At 37.4% G+C, this 21,930-nt stretch overlaps 1 protein-coding gene across 3 annotated transcripts in view; it reads left to right on the top strand.

Annotated features, from left to right (window-relative positions):
• NCAPG2 (non-SMC condensin II complex subunit G2) overlaps positions 1-21,930 on the top strand; it is a 122,077-nt gene that overhangs the window by 5,188 nt on the left and 94,959 nt on the right. For all 3 annotated transcript variants that reach the window (XM_023727982.1, XM_023727983.1, XM_004372764.2), the window contains exons 3-8: positions 3,779-3,967; positions 4,343-4,457; positions 6,076-6,230; positions 11,794-11,928; positions 13,641-13,735; positions 15,747-15,816. In XM_023727982.1, the coding sequence (XP_023583750.1) occupies positions 3,779-3,967; positions 4,343-4,457; positions 6,076-6,230; positions 11,794-11,928; positions 13,641-13,735; positions 15,747-15,816 (759 nt within the window). The remainder of the gene's footprint in view (positions 1-3,778; positions 3,968-4,342; positions 4,458-6,075; positions 6,231-11,793; positions 11,929-13,640; positions 13,736-15,746; positions 15,817-21,930) is intronic.

The following is a 21,930-nucleotide window of genomic DNA, read 5'->3' as shown; positions in this document are numbered from 1 at the left end:
GTCAGGACAGTTGAATAATGGCAATTTCACATGGTTCAACCAGATAAGAACTAAAGAAAAGACTTTTATTTTAAATCAGTTTGAGATCTGTTAGATGTACCTCACCAAATACAGTCAGTTCTGCTGTAACACAACCCGTGCATTCCTGAAAATCACTATGCTATGCAAAGTGGGCAATAAAAGCCACAGGGCTTATGGAGCAAATGGCGTTGGGGCACAACGCTCAAACATTTTGCCAGTGACACATTATAAAAAGATGTTGTTAGGTGCCATTTAGTCGATTTCCTAGCACAGTTTTATATACGTTAAAACTCTAGGAAATACTTAATAATACAATAAATATGATAGTTTACCTTGAAAAAGACCTAAAGCTCGCTTGTGGAAGTGGGCTTCCGTGCTCCCGTGCTCCCACCGGCCCACGTGCCAAACCGGTGCATGAGAGAAAGAGAGCAAAAGAGAAATAGAAAAAGAGTGAGAGAGAAAAGACAGAAAGAGAACAGAGAAGAAAAATACAAACTGGGCTAAGAGGAAAGGGGAAAATAAGAGAGGGCAGGGTATGGCCCGGGTGACCAGTGGAAGATTGCAGCTTTGGAGGTATTGTGAAGTGGTGGAAGGCAGGTTCTCTGAAATCAAGTGGATGGAATGTTGTCACACCAAATGTGGATGGATGTGGCTCAGAACACATGTTGGTAGATGTTTGAGGTGTGTGTGTGTGTGTGTTAGTGTAAGCCTGTGGGGCTGTGTTCAGCCGGGTGCAGTTTTCTGCAGTCAGTGTTTCTTGTGGATGAAACCTCGCTAATCAAATGGGAAATTCACCTTTGCTCAGATTGTTTCCTAATATATCAATGTGTTGGGGACAACTGTGTATTTTAAAAGAAGCGTTATAAGACAGAACTGACTGCACCGTTAGGCCGTACATAATGCTTTGAGAATCAGTGAGAGAGGAATAGGAGGAGACAGGACTGAGGAGAATTCAAATCATTTGACAAATACTTCTTAAGTGCCTTCTCTTATATACTAAGCACTGTTCTGGGGACTGGAGATAGGGTGGTATACAAAGCAAAGTTTATACCTCAGTGGAATTTATATTATAGTGGTGGAGAAAGAGAAACAAATAGATAAATATGTAAAATAAAAAGGCAGGGTAAAAGGATAGGTGTGATGGGAGGTGCCTACTATTTTAATTGGGGTGGTTAGAGAAAGTCTCCGAGAAGGTGATATTTGATCATCTACTGGAAAGAAAAGAGGATATGAGTATGAGCCATATGAGATTTGAGGGGAGAGAATTCTAAACAGAAGGAATGGGAAAGGAAAAGACCTGAGGTGGGAGCATGGACTTCATGAGCGAGAAAGGAGGAGTGGCAGGAGTTATGATTGGAGAGGTAGCCAAGGGTCATAACGGGCCTTGCAGGCTATGATAAGGGCTTTGGGTGCTATTCTCTGGAGTGCCCAGAGAGATAGGAGGTAAACTAGGAAAGGGTGATGTCACAAGTACAGGGAGTGTTCAGTAGTGCCCGATGATGCTGAGAGGTCAAGCATGGTAAGGGCTAAAACATGGTAAGGGCTATTGGATACCATTGACCTTGGCAAGAGCAGTTGCAGTGGAGTTGTAGGGGTGGAACTCTTAACTTCATAAGATCGATAGGCTTTAAGAAAGAGTAGAGTAATGGTAGTAGCTGGAGGGGAGGAGAGGGATTAAAGTTGTTTAAGAAGGGAGATAACCAAAAACCAAACCTGTTGCCTTCGAGTTGATCCCAACTCATAGCGACTCTGTAGGACAGAATAGAACTGCCCCACAGAGTTTCCAAGGAGTGCCTGGTGGATTCGAACTGCTGACCTTTTGGTTAGCAGCCGTAACTCTTAACCACTATGGCAGCAGTGTTTCCCAGAAGGTGGATGCTTGAATATAATTAAATGCTGGTGGGAAGAGTCATTAGAAGATAAAGTCGACAGTAAAGAGAAGGGGACATAATGGTGAGTTTAAATGCCCCGAGAATGGAGCACAGATGGCTGTGTACTTAAAAGATTGAATACTTCCAAAATTAAGCAGGAGGGTAGGAAGGAAAGATGGGGGCTATCCAGTTTGATGGCAGGGTGTTAAGGGAATTGTTATTCAATGGCTTCTATTTTCTTTTTTGGAGGGGTAACTTTTGAAATAATTTCAAACCTACAGAAAAGTTTCAAGAAGAGTACAAAGAAATTCTGAATATTCTACACTCAGAGTTACTAATTGTTACCGTTTGTCAGATTTTCTTATCATTCTTTATTATTTTTTGAATCATTTGAGAGTACTTGCCTCTATCCTAAAATTCTCAAATCAGGAAATTTAACATTGATATAATACTATAATCTGCAGTCCATATTCAGATTTCTACCATTGCCCTGATAATGCCCTTAATAGCAATATTTTTTTTTCAACCCAGCATCCAATCCAGTATCACATTACATTTAGTGTATCTTGTTAGTTTTCTTTAATCTGGAAGAGTTTCTCAACTGTACTTTATTTGTCATGACACTGACAATTTTGAGGAGTGCTGGTCAGTTATTTTTGACATATCCTTCAATTTGTATTTGTTTGTTGATCTCCTGATTAGATTCAGTTTATGCATTTTGTCACTACATAAGCACTGTTATCTCCTTCTCAGTGAAGCCATGTCAGGAAGCAGGAAGCACGTGTCAGTTTGTCCCATTGTTGGTGATGTTAATTTTGATCATTTGATTAGGGTGGGTGTCCGACAGCTTTAGCTTCTGTAAAGCTGTTATTTTCCCTTTTGTAGTTAATAAGTAATCTTCGGGGAAATACTTTGAGACTGTGTAAATATCCTGTTCCTCATCAAACTTTTATCCATTAGCTTTAGCATCCATTAATGACTCTTGCCTGAATCAATTACTATCATAGCTATAAAATTGCGATTTTCCTAACCCAGTATTCCTTCTGTATTTATTTGTTGGCATTCTACTGCAAGAGATTTCCCTTGTTATTTATTTAGTAATTATCAGTTGGACTCATTGGTTCTTTTTTTTTTCCAGTGAGTTATAATCCATTACTGTCACTATTTTGGTGCTCACCTTGTCCCAGATTTGGCCACAGGGGGCCCGTTTAAGCTAGCTTCTCTGCCCTTTTGATAATGGCTTCTATTTGTTTTGTCAAAGAGTAGGTGAGGTCATCTTCTATAAGTGAGAGGAAGTGGTTGTTGGCTCATGGGTTTTGAGGATTGTTGCAAAGATTTGAAGTAGTCTTACTGGCTAATGAGAAAGAATGATGTCTAGAGAAGACTAGAAGGCTGGTGTTGAGGGCCCAGTTGGAGTTGGAGACCATAAACTTAAAATGAGATCTGTCTTCATAGTTACGTTATTGTTATTATCATTATTCTTTAACTCTAGCATAATGTTGTAAGCTAATTATAGGTCTGGAGACGGTGGACATTGGATTGATTTTAGAGAAAGTTTTGCTAAGTGGATGAAATTTTTAATGATTAGAATACTAGGGAAGAACATATAGAGGAGGAGGAGTTTACTACTTTCCTTCTGATAATTACTACACTTTTCCCCTTTTATGTATGGATTTTGAAAACTGCAGCCAAAGTTTTGAACACGTAACTAAGTTAGCCCTTAAAAATTTTTCTTTTCAATGTTATAAAAAGGATTGTTGTTAGGTACCATCGAGTCAGCTCCGACTCATAGGAACCTTATGTATCAACATTGCCCAGTCCTGCGCAATCCTCACAATTGTTGCTGAATTTGTGTTGAAATGTAACACTTGTTGTTTATTTTACAGAAAGATGCCTCTGACCCTTTCAATCTAAATGAGTTATTGGATGAATTATCAAGGAAACAGAAAGAAGAACTATGGCAAAGGCTCAAGAATTTATTAACAGATGTGTTGTTAGAAAGCCCAGTGGATGGGTGGCAGATGGTAGAAATCAAGTGTGAAGATGACATGGAAATAGAACATGATTCAAAAATGGTAGTATTGGTCTTTAAAAAATATAATTTTCTCCGTTTTCTTTGTTAAATAATAATTGTTAGTGTGTATAATTGAATTTTAAGTTAAGATGGGACTTTAGCAAAACTTTGAAATTAGACAAGAATTTTAGAAATTAAATTTGTAGTTTCACCTACTTTACAATCCTACCTTTTAATTTTCGTACTCTGCTCAATGTTACTATTCTTTTAGGACACTACCTTATATGTATTCAACTTTAATTCACTTTTTAGAATAAGCTAGAAGCTTGGCTTGATTTTTAGAAATTTATTAACTCTTAAATTTTTTTTTAAATTCTGTTTAAGTTGGTGATTTTAATTCACTGGTGCTTTGATTTTTTTTTTTTTAAATTTATAGAAGAAAAACATAGAAATAATTCATGCAGTTACATCTGTGATTATTACTTGTGTATCTGTAATAAATGAAAATGAGAACTATGAAGCCTTACTAGAATGTGCTGCCATATTAAATGGTAAGTTGCCTTTGTTATAATGTGGCATTTTTAAAAGTAGGCCATCTAAATGATACTTTGGAAAAGATGCTTGTTTTCAGGAGTTTTGTTTAATGTAGAGGGAGAATTGGTATTGAAGCATAACTTTGTAATAAAGCTCCTTCATTTCAGCTAGAAAAGGAGCATGTGGATATTCTTTATGGGTTATCCTGAATAATTAGTTTAATTTAAATTGCATTTAAATGTTTCAGATGAGGAAGATATGCATTACTGAGCAACTAACTGCTGTTTGTGGGATTTTCAGGAATGTCTTATTTGACTTACTAGACTCATGATCAAGAGCTTGTTAAAGGAGAAATACCCTTATATAAATTTCTCAGTTTATGATTACTGCCAGATGGTTTCAATTTAACTTTATTCTTTAAATATTTTATGAACATGATCTGAGGAATAATTGTTGACTCCTGGGGGAATACTACTATGCTAAAATTTAAATTATGATACTTTTCAAGTTCTAATTAAACTGTAAAACTGTGTTGTTATTTAGGAGGAGCATTAGTCTGAAATACTGAGAAAATCTAATTATAAAAATTTATATAAAAGTTTTTCAGATATAAAAGTAATTTTATTTCAAGTAATGATTTTTAAGAAAACTCTACAAGTGCAGTGCCCTTATCCCTCACAACATAAATACGTTTTATGTGGACAGGTTCTACAAGCTTTTCATTCTCAGCATCACTTGGATTTATATATCTGTTTACTATGTTGTTTTATTTTGAATTCTTGCATTGAAATATATTATTAAAAAGTTACCCCTAATCAGTATAAAAAATAGCTCTCAAATGCTTTGTGACTGTTACTACCAGTTTGATTATACAGTATCCAAGTAACTCTTTGATTTTAAAATGATTACTGGTAGCATTTGTAGTTGCTACCAACTTCCTAGTTAATTCAGGAATTTTACATTGTATAGGTATAATCATGGAATTCAGGTATCTATAGATTATAATTATGAGCACATTATTAGTTTAATTCTTGAACTTCCCTGTTAATCAAAACACTGCAGTTTTTTACACTAATAGTTGCTTTTACTGTTCTTCATCTATTAGCCAAAAATTTGAGGCCAACGCATTTTAGGATGGTTGATCAGTAGACCTGATTTGGCTCTGATGTTAACAGTGTTACTTTGGACATTATACTTAAATTTTGATGGCCTCAGTTTCTGCCTCTCTAAAATTAGGGGTTTGGACAATATGATCTCTGAATCTTCCAGTTCTAAAATTCTCTGTTCTATTGGGTCTGTTTTGTTACAGTAGTAAAATGTTTTTTTAATTAACATCATTTGTGTTCTATGAATAATGTATTCAAATCTTTAACAAGTTAAATACAAACTAATTGCTTTACCCGTTGTCATCGAGGGGGTTCTGATTCATAGCGACACTGTAGGACAGAGTAGAACTGCCCCATAGGATTTCTAAGGAAAGACTGGTGAATCTGAACTGTCAGCCTTTTGGTTAGCAGCCTGAGCTCTTAACCACTGCTAAACTTTAATATGCAAAATCATAACATTGTAAACTATTAAATCTGAACTAACAAAAATTTGCTTTACTGTCTGAAAAATTACTATACTCTGTTCTAGGTGTTTTATATGCATTACCTGAATCTGAACAAAAACTACGGAGTTCCGTTCAGGATTTGTGTGTTACTTGGTGGGAGAAAGGCCTATCTGCCAAAGAAGATATGGGAAAGACTGCTTTTATCATGTTATTAAGGAAGAGTCTTGAGACTAAAACAGTATGCTTATTTTTTTAATATACTTTACTTACAAAGTACATGTATTTATATCAGTTAGGAATTGTTTGACTATGAGTAACAGAGACCTGACTACAGTGGCTTTGTCAATTAGGGTTTTTTTTGTTTTTTTTGAACTATGAAAAGTTCAGAGGTAGGCAGTTAAGGTTGGTGCAATGGTTCCATGTTGTAATCAGCAACCCAGTCTTTTTCTTCTATCACCCTTAGTGTGTGGGGTTTTTTGTCTTCATTCTTTTCACTTTATGATTGCAAGATGGCTGTTCCACCTTCAACTTCTTGTTTGAATCCCAGACAGGGAGGAAAAAAAAAAATCAGAGGAAAGAAAGGGCCAAACCTCAGAAATTCTCAGTTCATAACCAGTAGCCAGAACTGTGCCACATAGCCACCTCTATCTGCTGGAAAATGGAGAGAGGCTAGAACATGGAGTTTTTAATGGGTTATATTGCCAATCTTAAAAAATAGGGGATTTTTTTAGTAAGGAAATGGGGATGAGATTTTGGATAGGCAACTAGCAGTATCTATTTTTATCAGTGCGGGTCCTTTATGAGGCAGACAACAAAATATGTCTGGATGTGCAAGGCTGGTAGAGGATGAAGGGGAGGGAGCAAGAGTTGACAGGAAAGGCCTTAAGATCATGATTCAGGTCTGACACCTATGAAAAGAGAGGGGAAGGAAGGAGGATTGGGTTGGAATTGTCTCAAACTATAGCACAGTTCTAAGAAAGTTTATGCTGGGCTATGGGAGAATCTTCCAAGCCAAAATTGACTATCAGAGGGAGTCCTGCATTGGGCAAGAATAGACTGGCAGTAGTACTTCCGCCCACCGCTCGTCTATCAGTTTGTCTCACTGTGGTGGTTTGCATGTTGCTGTGATGCTGGAAGCTATGTCACCGCTATTTCCAGTACCAGCAGGGTCACCCATGGTGGACAGTTTTCAGTGGAGCTTCCAGATTAAGACAGACTGGGAAGAAGGACCTGGGAATCTACTTCTAAAAAAATTAGCAAGTGAAAACCTAATGAATAGCAGTGACATTGGCTGATATAGCTCTGGAAGATGAGCCTCTCAGATTGGAAGTCACTCAAAACATGACTGGGGAATAGCTGCCTTCTCAAAATAGAGTCAACCTTAATGACATAGATGGAGTGAAGCTCTCGGGACCTTCATTTGCTGAGGTGAGATGATTTAAAATGAGAAGAAACAGCTGCAAACATCCATTAATAATTCTAATGTGGAATGTATGAAGTATGAATCTAGAAGAGTTGGAAGTTGTCAAAAATAAAATGGAATGCTTGAAGATAGATATCCTAGGCGTTTCTCCCATGAAGTGGCCAGTGAGTTTGAACAGCGCTTTAACCACCATGCCATCAGATCTGAAATGGACTGGTATTGGCCATTTGGATTTGGACAATCAAATGATATCCTATGCAGGAATGACAGATTAAAGAGAAACAGCGTTGCATTCACTGCCAAAAAGAACATTTCAGGATCTATCCTGAAGTACAACACTGTCACTTATAGGATAATATCCATACACCTACAAGGAAGACCAGTTAATATGACTGTCATTCAAATTTACGTACTAACCACTAAGGCCAAAATGAAGAAATCGAAGATTTCTACCAACTTTTGCTGTCTGAAATTGATCAAACATGCAATCAAGATGCATCGATAATTACCGGAGATTGGAATGCCAAAGTTGGAAACAAAGGAGGAGGATCAGTAGTTGGAGGATATGGCTTTGGTGATAGAAATGACACTGGAGATCACATGATAGAATTTTGCAAGACCAATGACCTATTCACTGGAAATACCTTTTTTCAACAACATAATTGGTGACTATACACGTGGACCTCACCAGATAGAATATGCAGGAATCAAATGGACTATATCTGTGGAAAGAAACCATGAAGAAGTGCAATATCATCAGTCAGAACAAGGTCAGGGGCCGACTGTGGAATGGACCATCAATTGCTCATATACAAGTTCAAGTTGAAGCTGAGGAAATTAAAACATGTCCACAAGAGCCAAAATATGACCTTGATTATACTCCGTCTGAATTTAGAGACCATCTCAAGAATGTATTTGACACACTGAGCACTAATGACAGAAGACCAGACGAGTTGAGGGATGAAATCAAGGACATCATATATGAAGAAAGCAAAAGGTCATTAAAAAGACAGGAAAGAAAGGAAGAACCAAAATGGATGCCAGAAGAGACTCTGAAACAGATCACGAACGCAGAATAGCTAAAGCAAATGAAGAAATGATGAAGTAAAAGAGCTGAACAAGTTTCAGAGGGTGGCTTGAGAAGACAAGGTATTATAATGAAATGTGCAAAAAGCTAGTTAGAAAACCAAAAGGGAAGAACATGCTTGGCATTTCTCAAGCTAAAAACTGAAGAAAAAATTCAAGCCTCGAGTTCCAACGTTGAAAGATTCTTTGGGGAAAATATTGAACGATGCAGGAATCATCAAAAGAAGATGGAAGGAATATACAGAGTCACTGTACCAAAAAGAATTGGTCAACGTTCAGCCGTTTCAGGAGGTAGCATATGATTAAGAACCAATGATATTGAAGAAAGTAGTACAAGCTGCACTGAAGGCATAGGCGAAAAACAAGGCTTCAGGACTAAACGAAATACCAATTAAGATGTTTTCAACATGTGAATGCAGTGCTGGAAGCACTCACTCATCTATGCCATTTGGAAGACCGCTACCTGGCCAACAGACTAGAAGAGATCCATATTTATATTTATGCCCATTCCAAAGAAAAGTGATAGAACAGAATGAAAAAATTATTGAACAATATTATTAATACCACATGAAAGTAAAACTTTGCTGATCATTCAGAAGCAGCTGCAGCAGTACATGGATAGGGAACTGCTGGAGATTCAGACTGGATTCAGAAGAGGATGTGGAACGAGGGAATCATTGCTGATGTCAGATGGATCTTGGCTGAAAGCAGAGAATACCAGAAAGATGTTTACCTGTGTTTTATTGACTATGCGAAGGCATTCAACTCTGGATCCTAACAAATTATGGATAACATTGCAAAGAATGGGAATTCCAGAACACTAAATTGTGCTCATACAGAACCTGTACATAGACCACGGGGCAGTCCTTTGAACAGAACAAGGGGATGCTGCATGGTTTAAAATCAGGAAAGGTGTGTGTCAGGGTTGTAGCCTTTCGCCACACTTGTTTAGTCTGTATGCTGCGCAAATCTGAGAAGCTGGACTATATGAAGAAGATCGTGACATTAGGATTGGAGGAAGACTTATTAACAGCCTGCAATATGCAGATGACATAACTTTGCTTGCTGAAAGTGAAGAGGACTTGAAGCACTTCTGATGAAGATCAAAGACTACAGCCTTCAGTACGGATTACACCTCCACATAAAGAAAACAGAAATCCTCACAACTGGGCCAACAAGCAACATCATGATAAATGGAGAAAAGATTGAAGTTGTCACAGATTTCATTTTACTTGGATCCACAATCAACATCCATGGAAGCAGCAGTCAGGAAATCAAACGAAGTATTGTATTGGGCAAATCTGCTGCAAAAGACCTCTTTAAAGTATTGAAAAGCAAAGATGTCATCCTGAGGGTTAAGGTGTGACTAATCCAAGCCATGGTATTTTCAGTTGCCTCATATGCACACGAAAGCTGGACAGTGAATAAGGAAGACAGAAGAATTGATGCCTTTGAATTATGTTGTTGACAAAGAATATTGAATATACCGTGGACTGCCAGAAGAATGAACATATCTGTCTTGGAAGAAGTACAGCCAGAGTGCTCCGTAGAAGCGAGGATGGCAAGACTTCATCTCACGTATTTTGGACACGTTATTAGGAGGGACCAGTCCCTGAAGGACGTTGTGCTTGGTAAGGTAGAGGTTCAGCAAAAAAGAGGAAGACCCTCGATGACATGGATTGATACAATGGCTGCAAGAGTGTGCTGAAACAGCAATGATTGTGAGGATGGCACAGGACTGGGCAGTGTTCCATTCTGTTCAGTTGTCCATAGGGTCACTATGAGTGGGAACCAAGTCTGCTTCTCCTAACAACAAGTACTTCTGCCGTGATTAGCCACTGGGTGGCCTGGCTCTGAAAGTGGTGGTGGAACCAAAGGGGTAGCAGCGGGGCAGCCAAACAGCAATGTCCCTGCGGCAGGTTGTCTGGAAGATCTGAGGGATGCACTTTCATGGCTTCCCCACTGCCACAGTATTTAAGGATTGAGTTATTTTTAGCATATTTGAAAGTTGGATGTAACTTGGGCTGTTTTGTACTGTAATCTTTGGTATACAAATCAGAAATCAAGAAGAAACAATATTTTCCCCTCATTAATACAAAGAGATACTTACATCCTTTTCAGGTAATTGGGAAAATGAAGAAAACTATAGAGGAAAATCTGACTCATAGCGACCCTGTAGACAGAGTGGGACTGCCCCATAGGGTTTCCAAGGAGGGAGTGGCTGGTGGATTCAGACTGCTGACTTTTTGCTTAGCAGCCGAGCTCTTAACCACTGTGCCACCAGGACTGCAATATAGGGTCTCTATAAGTCAGAATCAGCTCAATGGCAAAGGGTTTGGTTTTGTTTTTATAGAGAAAAATAAGTCATTTATAATCCCACCATCAAAGATGATCGTTGTTATTTTAGGGATATTTAGGGTGTTTCTTTCTGACCTTTTTCACCTTCTTTTCTCTACTTCGTTGTGATAGATTCCTAGAAATGAAATTACTAGGTCAATGGGTGTGCACTTGAAGGAGCTTGATGCATATTACCAATAGCTTTCTAGAAACCTTTATACCAGTTTATGTTTTTATCAGCAGTGTTTGAGAGTCTGTTTCACTATACCCTCTCCAAGAAGCAGTAAGTTTTATAAGGAAAAAAAACACCTTTTTTGACTGCATCTTCAGCTGGTTGTCTGATTTTTCCCACTGGCCATGGGAATGATTGACAAACCTATTTTGTGTCAACATTTATCCTCATACCAGCATTGATTTGTCTTTTAAAAATCCGTTTTCCTTTCAATTTTGTTTTTGAATCACGATTTTATTTTTAATGTTTTCCTAACATTGGAAACCTGTGCTGTTCAGTACAGTAGCCCCTAGCCATGTGTGGCTATTTAAATTTAATTTTAATTGAAAGTTAAAAAAATAAGACAAAAAACTAAATTCATTTCATCAGTCACACTAGTCACATTTCAGTAGCTCAATAGGCAAACGTGGCTAGTGGCTACTGTACTGGACAGTATAGATACAGAGCATTTTCATCCTCACAGAAAGTTCTGTTGAGTAGTGCTCTCTATCAATATTTGTGGTTGCTTTTGCCCATGTTTTTAAAATTGTTCTCTAGAGCTATGTGACATTTTGCAAATTTTAAAATCTGTTTACTTTTTACTATCCTGTTCTTTCATAAATAACCTAGAATTATGATTATCTGTGATATAAAATATTCTTATATTTAACTTGAAATGTGACTTTACCGTTTATAAAGAAAAACACTCTAGTATAACATTTTTCTTTTTTATGTCATTCCTAGGGTGCTGACATATGTCGGCTTTGGCGTATTCACCAAGCTTTATATTGCTTTGATTATGATTTGGAGGAAAGTAGAGAAATCAAAGATATTCTACTTGAGTGCTTCATAAGTGTTAATTACATCAAGAAAGAAGAGGTAAATCAGCTTTCTTTTGGTCTCTTTTAGAGCTGCTTTTTAATAGATGTTTTTCTTAAGTTCATGTGGTTGCTGTTTGTACTGTGTTCATTGTTTTAAAGAAAAAGTCAGCTTAGCTATAAAGAACTATTATATTTATATAATTTTTCCATTACCCACTATACAGCCTGTAGCCAGCTAGGTTAAAAGGCCATATATGTTTAAGACTTTCGGTTCTGGGGTCAGAAAGGTTGTGTTCAAATCCCTATTCATTCACTCAGTAGATGGGTAACCTTGGACAGACTACTTATCCTTTTTAAACCTCAATTTTCTTTTCTGTAAAATAGGAATGACAATTGCTATTTCACAGTATTCCTGTGAGGAACAATTGAGGTAGTACCTGTAAAACCTTTAGCACAGTGCCTGACATATAATAAGCACTAGGGAAATATTGCTGTGACTGTAATAAGCATCAACCTTGTCAATATTGGAAAAGATGCTGAATGCATGGCCTGTGCCCTAAGTATTTTCAGAATTGTTAGAAATTTAGAGAGAGTGAAGAAGTTAATATTGTATTCAGACGAATAAACTTTATTTATATTGATTTATATATAAGCAGTTGGCAAATTGCTCTTGTGTGTAAGTATATAATGTAGACATAAATATAAATGTGTGTGTGTATTAAAACTCCCCCCGCCCCCTTTTTTTTTGTTTGTTTGATGTACTCCTTTGAATTCAATCCAGCTAAACTTAGGAAACACTCATTTGATCAGGTCAGGCTCCTGTCATTCTAGGTAAACCATAGACATCTTGTACTCTTCTGGCAAATTGCTTTCAGTAAGTACCATTATTTTTCCCACTTGCCTGTTCCAAGCATAGTTAACCTGCCATTTGTGTCAAAGTGTGTTGGCATTTCTGCAGAAATCCAGAGACTGTGTAGTGGGTACAATATAGAGTCAAGAGTGTTAGGATCATTCTTGGTAGATGTATTTTATATACTCTATAGAGTATAAATAATTATATTCAAAATTTTCATATGTGTAATATTATAGCATGCACATATGATATAAATGTAAATATTATAAATTATAAGTATAATCCCTATCTAACTTGTTGACTATAGGTTTTTGAAAATTCTAGCTTAGCAAGCAATAAAATTAGCTTCTTAACTATACAGGTCCTCAGTTTTCTTATTTATAAAAGGTGAAATGAACTGATATCTAATTTCATTCTAACCATAAAATGCTATGGCTTCAAGCATTTTTAAATTTTTAATTATATAGACAGTCATGACAGTAAAATGAAATGTTTATGGACCATTTAATTTAACTGCTAGATGGCATGGTAAATGTCACAAACCATATTTGTCTAGATATCCTTATCTCCGTATGCCTGTAGTTACACAAGGAAAAAGCAATTCAGTGGTAATTGGTTTTTGGCAGTCAAAGGGGAAGAAGGCTCTCTTGCCTTTCATCTGTTCTCCTGGATTCTGTAACTGCAAGACTCCCACGGCCCATCATCATCTTACATCTTAAAATGACTGCCACTTCAGGCGTTTTCTCCCAACTAAACTTTAATATATATATTCCAAGTTATTATTTATTTATACTTTGTTAAGAATAGCAACTTTTAAAAGTTATTAAACATTCAAAAAATTGTTGTTTTGTTTTTTAGTTATTGGAAGCTTTTTATTTTGATGCAGTTTTAACATTACCCTATTTTATTGTGTATAGGGAAGAAGATTTCTTAGTTCTCTCTTCAATTGGAATATAAACTTTATTAAAATGATCCATGGGACCATTAAAAACCAGTTACAGGGATTACAAAAGTAAGTATTAAAGGTAATTAATATTTTCTGCTATCTTAATATGGTTTTGTAAGATTCTGTTTGACCTGATTTTTTAAGTTTTTAATGTATTGGAACCTTTAAAAACTGTCTGTTATTTATTATGTAACTGGATAGGTTTTTTTTTTTTTTTTTTTTTTTTTCCTTCTTTAGGAAATCATTCCTTTTCAGTAATGACCACTTGAATTAAGATTTTAATTTGTGGTAGTCCTTTAAATAGTCATATTATTTTGCCAGTTAAAACTCAACCTCATTAACAATTTTTATAAAGGCCATGTCACTAGTATTTCTGATAATATTTTGAGTATAATATCTATTTTTCAATTTAATATGAACTAAATTTTGTAGAAGGAGCTCTACAATATGAGAATCTAGAGATGTACGTTTTCGTGTTAGCTCTGCCAGCTCTTTGAATATAATAGTAGTCATACCTAATATAAAAGGAATACACAGAACCACTGTATCAAAAAGAATTGGTTGACATTCAGCCATTTCAGGAGGTAGCATATAATGAACAACCTATGATACTGAAGGAGGAAGTCGAAACTACACTGAAGGCATTGGCAAAAAACAAGACTTCAGGAATTGACGGAATATCAGTTGAGATATTTCCGCAGATGGATGCAGCGCTGGAAGTGCTCACTCATCTATGCCAAGAAATTTGGAAGACAGCTACCTGGACAACTGACTGGAAGAAATCCATATTTGTACCCATTCCAAAGAAAGGTGATCCAACCGAATGAGGAAGTTATCGAACAGTATCATTAATATCACACACAAGTAAAATTTTGCTGAAGGTCATTCAAAAGCAGTTGCAGCAGTACATTGACAGGAAACTGCCAGAAATTCAAGCCGAATTCAGAAGAGGACGTGGAATGAGGGATATCATTGCTGATGTCAGATGGATCTTGGCTGAAAGCAGAGAATACCAGAAAGATGTTTACCTGTGTTTTATTGACTATGCAAAGGCGTTCGACTGTGTGGATGTTAACAAATTATGGATAACGTTGTGAAGAATGGGAATTCCAGAAACACTTAATTGTACTCATGAGGTACCTGTGCATAGACCAAGAAGTAGTCATTGGAACAGAACAATGGGATACTGCGTGGTTTAAAATCAGGGAGGGTGTACATCAGGGTTGTAGCCTTTCACCACACTTATTCAGTCTGTATGCTGAGCAGATAATCTGAGAAGCTGGACTATATGATGAAGAATGTTGTATCAAGATAGGAGGAAGACTCATTAACAACCTGCAATACGCAGATGACACAAGCTTGCTTGCACAAGGATGGCACAGGACTAGGCGGCATTTCGTTTTGTTTTGCACAGGGTCACTATGAGTTGGAACTGACTTGACGGCACCTAACAACAACAACAACAGACCTAACATAGCGAATGATTGCTGTATAGTAGATACAATGCTAAGTACTTGGTCAACATTTTGAAATTTAATCCACACAACCATCTTTTGAAGTGCGCTTTGGTTATTAACGTCCCCAGTGTCAGACATCTGTGTAAGTACCAAGTTGGAATTTGATTCTGGATCTCTGTTTGAGTTGGAACTAATAGATTTCAAAAATTTCTATGATTCTGAAGTCAGCTCTGGTATTTTACGGCTCTCTGTACGTAAGGGAATCAATAAGCTGGAAAATCCAGAAGGACTTCAAATCCAAAAATGTATTTATATTTTAAAATATTTGACTTTGAAATTTGATTCTGGACTATGTTCCAAGGTTTCACAGAAAACAGTAAGATTCTGGTAAAGCTTTGACTGAGGAGGAAGGAAGCAGTTTGTCACTCCAGTCTTCCTTCTGAAACTTTTTTTTTCCCTAGTTGCCAAAAGAGATAGATAGCATATCTTTTCAAACCACTGGTCTAAACTTGAGTTTCTCTTCCCTAGAAAAGGAGAGTAACTAAAATGATACCTATTGAAAGTATGATTCTTTGAGTTTGCATTAAAAATATTTTGATTTTTTTTCCCCCCGGGGACAGATCTTTGATGGTACACATTGCAGAAATCTATTTCAGAGCTTGGAAAAAGGCTTCAGGGAAAATATTGGAGGTATTTACTTTTCATTTTATTAAATGTTAACGCTTATTTTTATTGTATCGTTATTAAATGAGTTTGAATCAACTCAACAGCAACTAACAATAATAGTTATTGAATAAATGGTTACCTGTTGCCATCGATTCTGACCTTGTAGGACAGAGTAGAACAGCCCCATAGGGTTTCCAAAATGGTAATATTTTTGTTGTTGTTGTTTTGTTTACAATTCTTTTTGTTTTTATTCTGAGGATTATAGTTGAAATATAGCTTTTCCCCCTTCTGTGTGGTTATGAATAACATTTTAATACAATTAGATTCATTTGTTTTTCTTTGTATTCCATTTTAGACTTTCCCCCATCCCTGCTATTTTTTATTATTATTTGAGTATGTAAGCTGCAAAGGCAAAACTATGGAAAAAGGTATAAACAACCCCCTTCCATGCAACCGTTTTCCATCCTCTGCTTCCTTCCCCCCTGTTCCTTTTTCATCCCTCCTGTATGTAACCAATCTTATTAGTTTTTCTTTCTAAATTTTATATATTGTGTGTGTTGAGAATATATACAGCAAAACATACACCAATTCAGCAGTTTCTACATGTACAATTTAGTGACGTTGATTATGTTCTTCAAGTTGTGCAGTCATTCTTACCCTCCTTTTCTGAGCTGTTCCTTCATCATTATCATAAACTCACTGCCCCTTAAGGTTCCTGTCTAATGTTTTGAGTTGCTATTGTCAATTTGATCCCAGACAGTTCCAAGACTGTAATCTTTACAGAAGCAGACTGCCACATCTTTCTCCCGTGGAGCAGCTGGTGGGTTCAAACCACTGACCTCTTTCATTTAGCAGTCGAGCACTTAACCACTGCCCACCAGGGATCCTTGAATAAGTGGTTTGGGAAGGGTTATTTAAAATCTTTGTTAATAATGCTTTCTGTCAAAAGCCAAATAATAAAAATCTATGTGATGGAGATATAGTGTAGTACTTGTCCTCATTTATATTCATTTATGTGCTTAAGTACACCCCCTAAGATTCTTATTACTCATTGAGATGTGTAGTTTGAATTACATCAAGATTTTTCTCTTCGTCTTTTTTGTAATTCTAGACTTGTACTAGATATACGATAGTACACGTGTGGCTATTGGGTACTTGAAATGTGTCGAGTCCAAATTTAGATGTGCTATAGTATAAAATACACACCAGATTATTGACGACTTAGTACAGAGAAAAAGACTGTAAAAAAATATTGATGACGTGTTGAAATTATAGTGTTTTAGATATACTGGGTTAAACAAAATATATTAGTGTAATTTTACCTGTTTCTTTTCACTATTTTTAATGTGGCTACTAGAAAATTGGAAATTGCATTTTTGGCTTGCATTATATTTCTTTTGGACAGTGCTGCTTGAGACTCAAGCACCTCTTTTAGGTACATTACTTTTGAGAATTTTAAGAAACGACATTCATTTTGAATATGGCTAACGTTTAATGACTGATGTTGTCGTCAGGTGCCCTAGAGTTGCGTCCAACTCAAAGCGACCCTGTGTGTGATGGAAGGAAGCACTACCTGGTCCTTCACCATCCGCATAATCATTACGTTTGAGCCCATTTTTGCAGCTGCTGTGTCAGTCCATCTCATTGAGGGTCTTCCTCTTTTTCACTGACCCTCTACTTTACCAAGCATGATGTCCTTTCTAGACTGGTCTCTCCTGATAACATGCCCAAAGTATGTGAGATAGTTTTGCCATCCTTACTTCTGATGAGCATTCTGGCTGTACTTTAAGACAGATTTGTTCATCCTTCTGGCACTCCATGGCATATTCAGTATTCTTCACCAATACCATAATTCAGAGGCATCAGTTCTTCTGTATATAACCTTTATTTTATGAGAACATGGCTGTATACTTGAAATATTCAAAGAAAATCCTCCTTTGGGGGGAAAAATCAAAAGAAAGTCTTTCTGATATTCCTTCCGTTTTTCTTATATGTACTGAGTTCTCAATTGTGTTATCTTTTCCTTTGACAGTAAAATTTTTATTCCAAACAGGTAAGAGAGAGGTCTTCTGCAATCCCATCTTTCACACTGACATTTTTTCTTTCTTCTTTGGAAGAGTCGGCCACAAACCGGCAGGTGGAGGTGCACTTTGCATGGTTGGAGATAGAACTTTCCTTATGTTTGAAGGTTCAGTTTCTGTCACTCTGCTCTCATGTCCAATGCAAAGCTTATTTACATGCTGTAATTTGTGACTGACTTCTTTTAGAAACAAAAAATTACCATTTATTGCTGATAGCTTTTCAAATGGGTTTAAAATGTATCTTTTTTTTTTTTTTTTTGGAGAATGGGCAAAACCCATATTATGATTTTTTTTGCATTGTGTTTTATTAACTGCATATAACTTATTCGCAGGAAGGAATATTTGTCTTTAGAGTGCTGTCACCTTTTCTCCGATAGTTTTAAAAATAGGAGTTTATAACTAAAAACTTAATTATTTGACTAAATCTGTACCAGATAGTATCAGCATTTTGTACTTCTCAATTTTACTCCTTTTCCTCTGTCCCTTCAGGTATATTAAAGCAAATCCCAAACATGTCATTTCGTTTTTGTGTACTTCAGTATGCATATCTAAATAATGTGGTTATACAGTGCTATAAAAATGGCACGTTAACAGCCTCAGACCTCCACATCTAACTTCATAAGGGGAATCAAGATCAGCAGCCCAAGGCTGATTGCTATAAGGTGGAGGTTAGACATACCTCCCTTCTCCAACTTTGTTTTACGAATTCTGACACCAGCTGTACGTCCCCCAGCACTCTGTACTTCTCTGCTGGGTTCCATAGTTCATTGTATTGGCCACACAGAACTCACAAACCGTACTTACAGTTAAGTGGTTTATTAGGGAAATGACAGGGTAGAACTTGGGGTCAGAAACAACTCAGAATACAGTTAGTTCTGCAATCAGAAGAGCTTCTTCTGAGCTGTGCCTGCAGGCAGGCCTCTCTCCAGGGTCTCCATCCCTCGGATCCTGGCTTGGCCTTTGTCCTGCTCAGGCAAGCGTTACAGAGCTCTTTAGCTGTACTGATAAGTGCACCCTACTCTGCCAGTAAGCCTTGGCCTGAAGGCACTCAGCTCTGTAGCTCCGTGGGTTGGCAAGCCTAGCTCCACTGACAAGTGTCTGGGGGCATCCCACTCCACCGGCAAGCCTCCTGCCCAAAGGCATTCAGCTTTCTCCCTCCTTAGGGAAGCCCACCGCGCCATCTCCTGCTAGTCTTCTGGTTCTGCTGCCGCCGTTTTCCTGCTCCTGCTTCTCGCTATCTTTTGCTGTCTCCAGGGTTACAGCTCTCTGTCTCCTGGGTCTAGGAGGCTCTCAGCGCAGGGATCTGGGGTCCAAAGAATGCAATGCTCTCCTGGCTCTTCTTTCTTGGTGGTAGTGGGGTCCCTTCTCTTTGCCTGTGGGATGGCTCATTTTAAGCCTACCAGGATGACAAAACTGACTAAATCCCCTTGTAAGATTCCGTATACCGTATTTGCATGGTCCCACAAACATAAGGATTATTCCATGCACCTTATTTGCATTATTAGCAAGCTGTCCAGTCACCTTGGTGGGCCACAAGCACCTTATTTGCATATTCCCACCCAGTCATTTGGTGGGAGTTACAAGACCACAGCAAGAAAGTCCATATAATCAGCGGTCCGTTGCACAAATGCCGTTATTTCAAGTAACAAAATTAATAATACTTTGGTATTTTTTAAAATAACCAGTCCGTATTCCAGTTTCCCTGCTTGTCTTAAAATGTCTCTTTACAGTTTTTTTGAACCAGGATCCATCAAGTACTCCACATGACATTCACATGTCTTTTAAATCTATTATTTTACAGCATTCTTCTTGTTTCTTCCTTCCTCCGTTCCTTCCTTCACTCCTTTGTTCCTTTTTTTTGAAGTTGTCAAAAATTTCGAATTTATTAAACACAAAATGCAGCTTTGAAGAAACTTGTAGTCAGTTTTATGACAGCAATAATAACAAAGATACATTGAAAAAAAATTCCTGAGAAAAAACGCCAGTGACACATTTTTAGAGACAAATTTCGCTAAGAGACTAAAGTACTGGAACAACAGCAAAACCCCTAATATTTATGTTGTAGAATATTTGGATAATCTGCTGCTTTTATTTATTTATTTAGTAATTTATTTTTGTTGTTGAAAATCTGCATAGCAAAACATATGCAATTCAGCAATTTCCACATGCACAATCCTTCGACACTGATCACATTCTTCATGCTTTGCAGCCATTCTTACTCTCCTCTTCCATTAAAATGAACTCACTACCCCCTAAATTTCTCCTCTAACCATTCGAGTTGATAGTTGTCAACCTGATTCCATATAGATAGTTCCTTAAAAGAACATAATGCTCAAGGCAAACATTCGTTATCAATCAAGCTCAGCTATTGTTTGGGTAAAGAAGATTTTAGGGAATATTTTTGGTTTAAGGTTTAAAGGTTATCTCGGGGTAATAGTTTCAGGGGTTCATCCAGCTTCCATGGCCCCAGAAAGTCTGGATTCCACCAGAATTTAAAATTCTCTTCTGTGTTCCCCCATCAGGATTGTTCTATATAATCTTTTTTATATATATATAATTTGTTTAATTTTTGTTGAGAATGTGCATATCAGACCATACACCAGTTCAACAATTTTTACATGTACAATTCAGTAAGATTGATTACATTCTTCAAGTTGTGCAACTGTTCTGACTCTCCTTTTACAAATTGTTCCTCCTGCATTAACATAAACTCACTGCTCCCTACATTTCCTATCTAATCTTTTGAGTTGCTGTTTTCAGTTTGATCCCGTATAGATACCTCTTAAAAGAACACAGTGCTCAAGGCAGACATTCCTTACTAGTTAAACTAAACTATTTTTTTGTTTAAAAAAGACTTCAGAGGATATTTTTAGTTAAAGGTTTAAAGATTATCTCAGGGCAGTAGTTTCAGGGGTTCATCCAGGCTTCATGGTTCCAGAAAGTTTGGATTCCATGCTGTCTTAGTTATCCAGTAATTCCCTAACAGAAATACCACAGGTGGATGTCTTTAACAAACAGAAATTTATTCACTCAGTTCAGTAGGCCAGAAGTCCAAATTCAGGGCATCAGCTCCAGGAGAAGTCTTTCTCTCTTTGTTGGCTCTGGAGGAAGGTCTTTGTCATCAATCTTTCCTTGGTTTGGGAGCTTCTCCACACAAGAACCCTGGGTCCAAAGAGCATGCTCTGCTCCCAGCGCTGCTTTCTTGGTGTTATGAGGTCCTCTTTTCTCTCTGCTTGCTTCTCTGTTTTATATCTCAAAAGAGATTGGCTCAAGACACAATCCAGTCATATAGATTGAGTCCTGCCTCATTAATGTAACTGCTGCCTGTCCTACCTCGTTAAAATCATAGAGGTTGGATTTACAACATGTAGGAAAATCACATCAGATGACAAAATGGTGGACAATCACACAATACTGGGAATCATGGCCTAGCCAATTTATTTTTATTTTTATTTTTATTGTTGTACTTTAAGTGAAAGTTTACAATCAAGTTAGTCTCTCATATAAAAATTTATACATACATTGTTATGTGACCCTAATTGCTCTCCGTACACTGTGACAGCACACTCCTCCCTTCCATCCCTGATTTCCCATCTCCATTCAGCCAGCTCCTAACCCTCCCTGCCTTCTCATCTCACCTCCGGACAGAAGCTCCCCGTTTAGTCTCATGTATCTACTTGAGCTAAGGAGCACACTCTTCACGAGCATCACTTAATATCCCGTAGTCCAGTCTAATCTTTGTCTGAAGAGTTGGCCTCAGGAATTAGTTCTGGGTTGACAGATTCTGGGGGCCATGCTTTCTGGGGTTCCTCCAGTCTCAGACCATTAAGTCTGCTCTTTTTACTAGAATTTGAGTTCTGCACCCCACTTTTCTCCTGCTCCACCAGGGTCTCTTGTTGTGTTCCCTGTCAGGGCAGTCATTGGTGGTAGCTGGGTACCATCTAATTCTTCTGGTCTCAGGATGATGCAGTCTCTGGTTTATGTGGCCCTTTCTGTCTCTTGGGCTAATACTTTCCTTGTGTCTTTGGTGTTCCTCATTCTCCTTTACTCCAGGTGG

Source organism: Trichechus manatus, unplaced genomic scaffold, assembly GCF_000243295.1.
Source record: "Trichechus manatus latirostris isolate Lorelei unplaced genomic scaffold, TriManLat1.0 scaffold00020, whole genome shotgun sequence".
Classification (NCBI taxonomy): domain Eukaryota; kingdom Metazoa; phylum Chordata; class Mammalia; order Sirenia; family Trichechidae; genus Trichechus; species Trichechus manatus.
This window is presented reverse-complemented; position numbering and strand designations above follow the sequence as displayed.